General features: G+C 42.1%; 1 protein-coding gene across 1 annotated transcript in view; it reads right to left on the reverse strand.

Annotated features, from left to right (window-relative positions):
• Clnk (cytokine dependent hematopoietic cell linker) overlaps positions 1–11,832 on the reverse strand; it is a 94,275-nt gene that overhangs the window by 7,185 nt on the left and 75,258 nt on the right. The window contains exons 15-16 of the mRNA XM_026788622.1: positions 8,955–9,088; positions 3,301–3,378 (exon numbers count right to left, since the gene is read on the reverse strand). Of these exons, the coding sequence (XP_026644423.1) occupies positions 3,301–3,378; positions 8,955–9,088 (212 nt within the window). The remainder of the gene's footprint in view (positions 1–3,300; positions 3,379–8,954; positions 9,089–11,832) is intronic.

The raw sequence follows: 11,832 nt of genomic DNA on the forward strand, positions 1-11,832 counted from the left end.
TAAATGTGTGTAGAGGATGATAAATGCCATAAAATAGCATAGGTATAGACAGTACAAATGATGATTTATATTTCTAATCCTTATATAGTCGTCTGTACAGAGTGCATGGAATATTGATAAGTAATCTATAATATAGCATAATCTATAATATGACATCACTATATAAAACACTATGTCATACAATATGTTTCTCTAACAAACACTAAATTTAAGAATAGCACTATTATTTTGTGTTTATGTTATAATGAGGTGGGCCGTAGAAGTCTACTGAGAGCTGCCCTTAAGGTGAGCAGCATCTTGCATGCATTATTTCACTTGGTCTTTACATACATCTTGAGGAAAGACTTTTATCCCCATTTACAGACACTCGGGTTTGGCTTCTGAGCCTAAGAAAAATCTCCCAGGCTTAGCAGGTGTGTCCAAAATTGAGACTGGACATGAGGTTGTCATCTACAAAGTTCATGCTTGAGAAATAAGCAGTCAAAATTTCAAAGGAGAAAAGAAAGGCTGAAAGATGGCTCAGCCATTAAGAGCTCTTGCTGCTCTGTCATGAGAACCTAGTTCATTTCCCAGCACCCAGATCAGACAGCACACAAAATCATGTCTATCTCTGAGGGATAAAACATGTCCTTCTAGTCTCTGTGAGCACCCCACACATATGTGCATACAAACACACACTTGAATAAGAATAATACAAATAAAGCTTTTTAAAATTTTTTTGAGACAGTGTTTCTCTGTGTATCTCTGGCTATCCTGGAACCCACTCTGTAGACCAGATTGTCCATGAACTCATAGATATCTGCCAGCCTCTGCCTCCCAGGTATTGGGTTAAAGGTGTATGCTACCACACCTTGAATTCACAGAGATCCACCTGCCTCTGCCTCCCTGAATGCTGGGATTAAAGGTGTGCAGCACCACTGCCCAGCTCAAATAAAGCTTTTTAAAAAGTTACAAAAATGTCTCATAATGTTTTAGTAAATTAACAATTGTATGTTGGCCTGCATTCATAGCTGTTCTTGGTCACATGTGGCCAGTGGTTGGGCAGCTAGCAAATGATAACCTGAAAGTCAAACTCGAAGTCTAACAATTTAAGTGTGGTGACTTCTGCTCCACTGAGGGCGATGAGGAACCATCTGTGGCTCTCTCTGCATAAAGCGTTCATTTGGAAGCAGAGGCTTATGGCTCCAGCACAGAACCCTGCCAGAGATCAGGAAGGCGGATGGGGGCCAAGAATTGGGGCCAAACTTGGGTTTGTCTTCTTAAACTCTGCAATGCACTTGTCAAAATAAATCTGGGAGATCTTTCATTTAAATTAAATTATCTCTCACAAGTGGGAAACACTTCCTGACGAGACTGATGCAAACAGAAAAGGGAAACACAGTCATTTAGGGTAGACAATGCCATTCTGTGTCTTAGGAGGAGGCGGCATAGGCACACATGGAGGAAGGGAGCATTTGAGGAGCACCAAGCCTGGCCACAGCGATGCCAGATGGCCTGAACGTTGCTCTCCTGGCACAGTTCACATGTGGGCTTTCACATCTGGGTCCTCTACGGTTGATTTCTGGTCAAAGTCCAACTGCGTGACTGTAGTAGTGCAGTGGGTAATGGAAGGAAGCCTTGCCTGGGGTCTACCATCACTGTGCCCCATCCTATGACGGCAGAGGCCAGCCACATCCGAGTCCATGACAGAGGGAGGGGCTAGAGATCCTAGGACAGGGGACCAGTAAACCTCAAGCTCCATCCCACTGCAGAGAACTGTCATGGTAGCTGGAAGCAGCTGAGACTTGGTGAAATGGGTACTAATCTTTGTTATGACTGAGACCCTGACCTCAGCCTCCCCGCCTATGAAATGGGATAGTTCCACTTATTCCTGACAGGGTTATGAAGGTTTGCAGGCAATCTTCTTTTCCTATAGTGCTAGTGTTAACACATTAACATGAGATTAGTGACTTAAAAGTAAAGCCATATTTTGCATAGTTTTGGAGGTTAGAAGTCCAATGTGGGGTATGGAGACTGTGTCTGTGGCTCTCATTGTCTCTAGAGGTCACCAGAATTCTTTGCTCCTGGTGCCCCCATCAGTCCAACCTCTACTTCCATAATCACATATCTTCTATGACATTCCTGCCTCCCTCTTATCGAGGAACACAAGGGGCCACTCAGCTCAGGATACCCTTCTCATCTTAATCCTCAACTTAATCTTCTAGGTTCCCTTTTCTATATAAAGTGATTCATTCACAGGTTCTAGGATTTAGGACATGGTATGTGGGGTGGGGAATGGCCACAATTTTGTTCATCTTAGCAACTGATGAGTAATTTACTTTTTACATCAATTCTATGTTTTCTTAGATGGGTTGGAGACCCGTGATTTATTCACGAATTAGCAGATTCATTCATGTTGTGTTTTCACATTCAGCAGTAAATCTGTTTGAGAATTTGTGTTCTTAAACAACAGAAGCTATCTGTTATTTCTGAGTAACCCACTGTCCCTCGCATTGTGATGAAGAATGGGTAGTCATTCAAATTTTTCTGTCCTTTGGGTTATGTGGTAGGCTGGCACCTCCCTATGAATTTGATCAAGGAAAAGGTAAAGTATATTACTCCTGGGGAGATGTGTGGAGAGCCAGAGTGGGAAGGCAGAAGCACATTGTGGACACAGGGCCTCACACAGATCAAATAAATTTATCTGGAATCTGGTGTGCGGTAAAGAAAGAGTATCATGTGGTAAATGACAGAGATCTTGGGGGGGATCTGTTACTGCAGCATGACCTGCCATATCTTGGATCGTAGTATTCATGACCCCTGCTCTTTTCCTGAAGGTGTGAGATAGAAAGACCCAGCTGTGCCATAGGTGTGCATTTAGTGAGGGGATGAAATTTGAGGAGAGCAGGAGGCACTGCCTATTGTGACTCCTGCACCCCAGACACCATCCATGGTTTTCCAGTGGCTCCCTCATTACTGATATTTTTACAAACTGATTTTAATTTTACAAATAATCAACAGCTAACCTTGTTTATGAACTTGGGGAGGTCACATCCGATAAGTGACAAGACCAAGTCTTAGGTGTGAGGCCATTTTAAATATCTCTGCATTCTAGGAAAATTAAGCCACAATTTCGTCTGTATGTTTAGTGTTCTTTCATCAAAGTTTTCCCTGAACTAACTAGAAATTGTACTCCCTTATCCTTTCTCACCCCTTTCCTCTTCTAGAGAGCCCCCCCATCCCAAGCCCTCTTCCTACTTTTGTGTGTGTCTGCATGTAGAAATAAATGCGATGGCCACAGGAACAATGTAGGAGCATTACCTTCTTCTCCTTCATTAGTGCCTCTTCTACTGCCTGGCGACTGTATTCTCCAATGTACCATTCATTCTTCTGGACATCCTATGGTACAAATCCAATGAGGAATATTTTAGGATCAAAGGGAAGCTATTCATTATGGACTAATTAATTCAGATTTTACTTTTGTTCCACCAGTGTCCAATCACAGACAAACTGATAGATATTCAACATAGAACATTTTGATCTGGAGCCTGGAAATGCCTACTAATGCTGGAAGAAGATGGACACAACAAAAGCAACCATAGCTGGGATGCTGACTGATAGGGATAAAAAGAGAGTGGTCATTGGGAGTGGCCAGAAATTGTCCATCAGTTAGGATGAGTCAAAATCTGCCACATGGTTGTCAAAATCAGACATGTGACATCAAGTCTTTGGTCTTCCATGAAGTGTCTGGTCTTTCCAGCACCAACATGAGCCATCCAGTGATGGGTAAAAGTATATGCCATCTGGCTTGCATGCATTGCTCCTACATAACTGCAGCTGCATTTCTTTTCATGTCCTCAGATCATGGGCCTGCCAACTATACGTGTCTACTATCCCAATATTACACACACACACACACACACACACACACACACACACACGCTACCCTGGGCTCATATATAGTCTTATAGTCCTCCTGTATCTGACATTCAGGCATGCTCCTTCATTAAGAGTACAATACAAAATTAGCGGGAAACAGAATACAGTCAACCACAGGAGTGAATCTTAAAAGCATTATGCTCAGGGAAAAAAATCTGGAAACAAAAAAAATGCCACTCTCTTGTTCTGTTTAGACAGGTTTCTAGGAAGGACAGGGCAGTTGGTGCGGGACAATCGAATATATTCTGTCAATTATATTTTAAATAAACGCTGATTGGCCAGTAACCAGGCAGGAAGTATAGGTAGGACAACTAGGCAGGAAGTAGAGGTGGGTCAAGGAGAACAGGAGAATTCTGGGAAGGAGAAAGCCCATTCCTCCACAGTCCTGTTCAGACACTGAAGAAGCAAGATGTGACCTGCCTTGTGGAAAAAGGTGCTGAGCCATGTGGTTAACACAGATAAGAATAATGGGCTAATGTAAGTTATAAGAGTTAATAAGAAGCCTGAGCTAATGGGCCAATCAGTTTATCATTGATATAGACCTCTATGTGACTTTCTTTTGGGACATAACAACTGCGGGAACTGGGCAGGACAAGAAACCTCAGTCAACAGAATGGTGCCCAACATGTGGATGACTGCATCTACATAAAGCCTGACAGAGCTTGGGAACTAATTCTAAACATAAAATAATAGAATTAAGCATGGCTTATTGATAGTAGCACTCTCTCAGGTTGGCTCTGCTTGCTAAAGGCAAACACTCTCATTTAAGAGAGGCTTCCTGACTCAGCTTTAGCTGTAAAACCTTGCAGCTCCTTTAAGAGGTCCTGCCAAGAAACACTTAAATGGTGTTGATAAAAGCTGACCACATGCTTTTTGGTTTTCAGTGATAGCAGGAAAAAAGCCACACCATTTTAAAATGCTGGCTTTCTGGGCCGTCCTGCCAGTGCAAACTCTGACTCTTTGTGAGGCAGGAGGTCTGGCTACAGAGAAAGCATTTGAGTGTTGTTTGTGAATGCATTGTTGCAGCTTGCTTGCTGGAAAGGACCTTGAAACCCCATAGAGTTATGGCAATAAACATGGCTCTGAGCCTGGAATTTCAGAAAGTTAAGGAATGGGCTGGATCTAGCTGTCAAAACTATGGCTTTAATCCTCTCCATATTGCTTAGCAAATTAAAGACTCATGTGGTTATAAAAAAGAGAGATATACAGTAAAGAGAGAGTCAAAGATGAAGAAAATCTCTAAATGTTTTACAGTGTGTTAAAAATATATGCAGGTTAAAGATTAAAGTCCTTAAAATAAAAAAACAAAGAGAGCAGTTGGGTATGGTGGTGTACACACCTTTAATCCCAACATTTGGGAGACAGAGGCAGACAGACCTCTGTGAGTTCAAGGTGTGGTGGCACACACCTTTAATCTCAGTACTTAGGAGGTAGAGGCAGGAAGATATCTGTGAGTTCAAGGACAGCCTGGTCTACAGAGGGGTTCCAGGACAGCCATAGATATTCAGAGAACCTGTCTCAAAAAGTAAGAGTAAAAATAAAAGAAATAGAGGTTAAAGTAAAGCCACATAAAGATGGAAAATACACAGAGAATCTGGATACTGTATGCTATTATGCTCTCTTTGAATTGTTTGAATGCTGAGAAAGGAGCAACAGCTGCTAAAAGATATTTACTTATAAATGTTGCTGAATTAATCCAAGATAGATATTTTGAAAATACTTTGACTTCAAAATTGAAGTCAAAAGGTATGCTACTTTGGAGAAGAGATTTTTCTTTTGTTTCCACAAGAAATGAGAGGCTGTGGATTCATTCTGAGTTAAGAAAAATCAGGTTTGATCAAGGAAGACCACCTGAGAAATATCTGGTAGGAACAGATGGCCCAGATGTCTGAGTTCTACATCCAGAACAGATGCAAGACTGCTGCCTGAGATGATCAAGACTCACAGGATACTCCAGTCCAGACTTGATCATAATTCTAAATTGTCATTAGGTCCCCATAAGATTACTAGTACCCCAAACCAGCAGAAAGTAGCCTGGAATACTATGCCCACAGTCCCATAAAAAAAAAAAGGACTATGGGGGGGGGAGTGATGTAGGACAATTGTCTATATTCTGTCAATTATATGTTAAATAAATGCTGATTGGCCAGTAGCCAGGCAGGAAGTATAGGCAGGACAACCAGACAGGAAGTAGAGGTGGGTCAAGGAGAACAGGAGAATTCTGGGAAGGAGGAAGCCCATTCCTCCACAGTCTTGTCCAGACACCAAAGAAGTGAGATCTGACCTGCCCTGAGGAAAAAGGTACTGAGACATGTGGCTAACACAGATAAGAATAATAAGCTAATGTAAGTTATAGAAGTTAATAAGAAGCCTGAACTAATGGGCCAATCAGTTTATGATTAATGTAGAGTCTCTGTGTGATTTCTTTGGGACTTACTGGCTGTGGGATCTGGTGGGAGGACAGAAACCAAGCAGGCCCACATTAGAGAGTTGCTGTCTGGAACCAGAGGAAGAGAGGGCTTCAAAGGAGCAGGTAGGATATTGGGATATAGTAGAAAAGTATTTCTTGAACCAGGACAGTGGCTAGCCTGGTATTTTCATTTGTCAAAAGTTATGGGACTGTATGTAATACTTTCAATTTCTGATATTTATTGCATATAAGCAATATCTTAAGTAGTTCTTTGGTTTTATAAACACAGATAAAATTGAAACTAAAACTCTTCTCTTGTTTGAAGACCCTTTTGTAGTAAGCTTCTTTACTTGAGGGATAATCAGTGCTTGGAGGGTCAAGGCGCTGCTCTAGGCAAAACTCAGGAAGGATCCCAGTAAGTAAGTGTCTGAGACCTCAGCTTCCTGCTAGAGTGTGAGCCTTCCCATCCCTGTGGTCACTGTGGTCACCATGGTCACTGTGATGCTTGTGGTGGTGGCTCTGGGGCTCCTGGTTGGGCTCAGAGCTTGGGCAGGCTTCGCCATGGTGCGTTTCATTTACTCTGATTAGTTCCTTTAAGCTAACAGATGCCTTAGGGCAGTGGTCCTCAGCCTTCCTAATGCTATGACCCTTTAATACAGGTCCTTGGTTGTGGTGACAGCTACAGAAAATTATTTTGTTGCTACTTCATAACTATAATTTTGCTACTGTTATGAATTGTAATGTAAATGTTGATATGCAGGCTATCTGATTCCCCCAAAGAGGCTGTGACCCACAGGTTGAGAACTGTCTTAGACATTGCAGCTTGAGCCTTCTACTCTGGGAACCTTTAGTAGGCTGCCTGCGGGATCCTGCTATACCTTTTTTAAAAGCACAATAAAATATACACAGTGTAAGCAGTCACTATTTTAGCCACTTTGAGTGCTCAACCCATCACATTAAGTGCCTTTATATTGTTTTAAAACCATCACCATTATCCATTTCCAAGAATTTTTCTATCCTCCCAAGCTGAAACTATGTGCCCACTAAACAACAGCTCCCCATTACTGCCTTCTCCTTCCCAGTTCTGGGGAGCCACCTTGCTAATGGATGTCTCTGTGCTCTAGGAACCACAAATAGCAGAAGGGATACGCTTCTCCTTTAGTGTCTGTCTTACTTCACCTAGGGTAATGCTTTTGAAGTTTATTCATGTATAACATGCCAGACTTTTTTATGCTTGAGACAATGTGTGTGTGTGTGTGTGTGTGTGTGTGTGTGATGTTTTGTTTATCTCTGTCTGTGAATGGACACCTGTCTTCTCTTCCTGCTGTTTGACTATCATAAATAATGTTATAAATGTGAACGCTCAAATCCTGTTGGGCTCTGCTTTCAGTTCTCTTGGAGATGTGCCCTGTAGTAGAATGCAGTAATAGACCTCCATTTTACTTTTTGTCTGTGCTCTGGAATACTGCTTGGAAAACCATTAACATAGCAATGGAAAGTGAAAGCAGCCAATTTGCTGAATATTACACAGATATCTTTATTGAGAGGATTTAGATCTGTCACAAGTCGTAAGATTTGTTGAGCTGTTGAAAATAGGAACATCCTGATCTAGTCCAGGCTCCTCTTATGCCCTGGAATACTGGCTCTGGGAGGAGTTTGGTCTTATGTAGACCTTGAGTTGCCCTGGAACTCTGGCTCTGGGAGGAGTTTGGTCTTACATAGACAATGAGTTAGAGCCCAGGAATCCTAAGGTTTACGAGAGTGGCAGAGTGACAAAGACTCAGGTCCATGAGAAGGGAAAATGAGAGAGAATTCCAGAGTCCATAGAGAGATTGGGAAACCACTAGAGAATCAGGTAGGGATTAATTATAAGGCCAAGCAGAGAAACTTGAGATCCTATAGGGCTTACAAGAAATTGATCAGAGATCCCAGATGCTTTGCTTACGAGCCATGAGAAGCTCTGGGGCACCCATGAGTCAGGGCTATTGAATGAAGGCAATGCCATCTTCTTTTGTGCTGTCTGTGGTAAGTAGTGGCATAGGTGATGGAGGGTAGAGCAGATAGGACACAAAGAGCTCCCTCTCCTTAGAGGGAACCATGAGTACAAGGTGAACCCAGAAGCGACTGTGTGAACAGAGCTGGTTTTAGGGAGAGACCATGAAACAGATGAAGACATTTCTAGCTCTCCTCTGTGTCCGGGATTTGGACTCCTCATGCTGATGCACACTATCAGTGCTCAGGAAATGGCTGTCAGGCTCAACTGAAGTTAAAATGTGACCTGTAAATCTTTGGATGGGAAATGATTCTAGTACTCAAATTCCAGTTAATCATCCATGAAACTTAACTAATACAACTCTAAGTCTCTCTCAGTCCTGCCCTCCCACCCCCTACAATTAAAAAACAGAATGTTCTGAGAATCAGCAAAACATGCACGTTAAAAATCTAGTGAAAGAGTAATGACTTATGAGTCAACAAAACATTTTAGAAACATTAAAACCCACTGATTTGTCATTATATGGGAAAATAATTAATGGCAATCACAATGATTTGCTTTGGGCCTTCCCAGCAAGCTGTCACTGGATGCCAAGGACAGTTAGAAAGGCTTGCAGAGAAGCTCCCACCTTACCTTTTCATCAGGCTTGGTGGGGACAGGTTTTCCTGTGTTTGTGTTTTCATAGGGCAACACTTGATCATGAGGGCCGTGCCTGACTGCAGTTTGGCATCTCTGAGGCAGACAGCGTTGCATGGTGTCTGTTTTGCCTGGGAAGAGATTGCACTTAAATGAAATCACATTGCTGTTGCAGCTTGTCTCCTTCCAACAGGAAGCTGGGCCCACCACTTCTGTCTTTGGCCATCTTTGTGGTCTAGACAACACCCTATCACCATGGACTGCAATGTCTTCTGAATTACTCCCTTGCTTCTACACTCAGCTTGCCCACTCTCTTTATACTGGGAACTGGGAGTAATTTTCCAAAACTGTAACTGTGTGGTTGGGGAGATGACGAGGTGGGTGAGATGTGTTTGCCTCATAAGTGTGGCGAGCTGAGTTCAAATCCTCAGAACCCATGAAAAGGCCAGATGTTAGTGAGCAGCTGTAATCCCAGCATTCCTACAGGGGAAAGGTAGACAGGGAGTGGAGAATCTCTAGAAGTTTGCAGGCTAGCTAACCTGGCAAAGTACACTAGAAAAAAAAACCCAACCCTCCAAGACTCTGTCTCAAATAAGGTGGAAGGTGTCCTTTGTCCTCTGTGTGGGCACACACACACACACACACACACACACACACACACACACACACACGCACGCGCGCGCGATAGAGAGAGTGAGAAAGAGAAAGAGAGGGAGAAATGTAACTGTGATTTAGTTACTCAGCCTGATTAAAAATCCTTCCATGATTACCCACCCCCAAATAAAATAGTCTCTCATCTCTTTTTTTGTTTAAATAATTTATTTATCTGGGTGTAGTGGTGCATGCCTTTGATCCTAGCACTTGGGAGGCAGAGGCAGGCGGATCTCTGTGAGTTTGAGGCTAGCCTGGTCCACAGAGTGAATTCCAGGACACCCAAGGCTACAGAGAAACACTGTCTGGAAAAACACTACCAATAATAATAATGATGATGATGATGATGATGATGACAATACTTTATTTTTACTTTAGGTGAATTGTTTGTGAGGGTGTTAGATTCCCTGGAACTGGAGTTGCAGATAGTTATGAGCTATCATGTGGGTGCTGGGAATTGAACCTGGGTCCTCTGGAAGAGCAGCCAGTCCTCTTAACCATTGAGCCACTTCTCCAGTCCCTTCTCTTCTGTTTTTATGGCTCCAAATTCCTTCTCTTCTTATTTCTTCATCTTTGCCTCATCCTTCCCACATTACCCACTCCACCCAGGCCGTAATGAACTCCGTTCAGTTCCTTAAGCCTACCATGACCATTCCTAGCTTGGGAAATACCGTTAAGAAACTCTAAGTGTAATCTAAGAAAGCTACAATATCTTTTCTTTTAACCTGGAACAGCAGCTGATACAGAAACCATGGTAAATATGACTTGGATATTTGGCAGATACTTTATTTAAAATGAATAAAGCAAATTTGTCATTTCATAGAACACAAGGGGATAGTATTTGTTGTCAATCATAAATTTAAACCATTAAGCTATATGTTGGAAGCTGGGAATTTGCACCTAACAGAACAGTATCCTGATAGACTTTTCTCATGAGATTGGTGGTACTATTTGCAAATAATATGAGTATATTATATAATGACACACTATGTGGTTGGGATGGTAACTGGATCCCCAAAGCATGTGTGTTGAAGGTTTGAGCCACAGTATGGGATACTCTTGAGAGGTGGCAGATATTTTAGGAGATGAACCTTAGCTGGAGGATATTCAATCACTGGGTTGTGCTCTTGAACAGGATATTGGGGTCCTGGACTGGAAATGAGTAGACTTGTTCTATCACACACTCCCTCCCATGATGCTCTGCTGTATCATAGGACCAAAGCGACAGGGCCAGGCAACCATGGATAGAGACTAAAAACACGAACACAAATGTATTGTCACAATGCGGCACGTCTGACTGACACAAACATGTTATATTATCTATGTCAAGGGTGTGTCTTACAGGATTGATCCCCAAATGGTAGTACTGTCGAGAGGTGATTGGTTCATGAGGCTCTGACCTCTTCATGGGTTAATCTACCGATGAATTCATAGATTGTTATGATGTGGGTCCTACTTGAAGGAACTGGATCATAGGGAGCATGCCTTTGAAGGGTTTGCCTTATCCCTGGACTCCACTTCTCACTCTGTCTGCTTCCTGATACCCATGAGCAGCTTTGCTCCATTACATACTGTGTGATATTTGGCCTTGCCTCAGCCCTGAGAGTGGTGGAGTCCAGCAATCATGGACTTGAAGTTTCAAGTCAAAGGAGGTCTTAGCTTTGTAGGTTTTTTGTTTTTTGTTTTTGTTTTTGTTTTTTTTTAATCAAGAATTTCCCCAGAGGGAAAAGGGTGGCTCATACACATGTTAACACTGGAAGTCTGGATCATGTCTGTGAACCATTATTTCTAACTGACCAATATGTTGATGCTACAATTTGCCATGCTTGGATTAGAAGTGAACTGAAATGTAAATAAACTTGTCCATTTTATAGATATAGAAAGTTATTGTTTTGCCTGGAATGTCATCATTAAGAAACCACCATTTGTCAAATTCTGATATGGTGTTTTCTCTACATACTTCAACCAAAATGAAACATTTCCACCACATGTTACTCTTGTAAACAGAAACCAAAGCTGGAGTTTTTGACATTTAGGTCAGGAGGTGAGCCAAGCACAGCCAAGACATTTGTGAACATTTTAGAATTTAAGATAGGAATACCTAAAAAAAACCCATAAAATCATAAGAGTATATAAACACTATGTAAATAAAACACCAGGCAAAAGCAACAAATAAACCAGGTGTGGTGGTACACACCTTTAATCCCAGCACTGCTGAGTGAGC

The sequence above is a fragment of the Microtus ochrogaster genome, unplaced genomic scaffold (assembly GCF_000317375.1).
Source record: "Microtus ochrogaster isolate Prairie Vole_2 unplaced genomic scaffold, MicOch1.0 UNK5, whole genome shotgun sequence".
NCBI classification, from domain to species: domain Eukaryota; kingdom Metazoa; phylum Chordata; class Mammalia; order Rodentia; family Cricetidae; genus Microtus; species Microtus ochrogaster.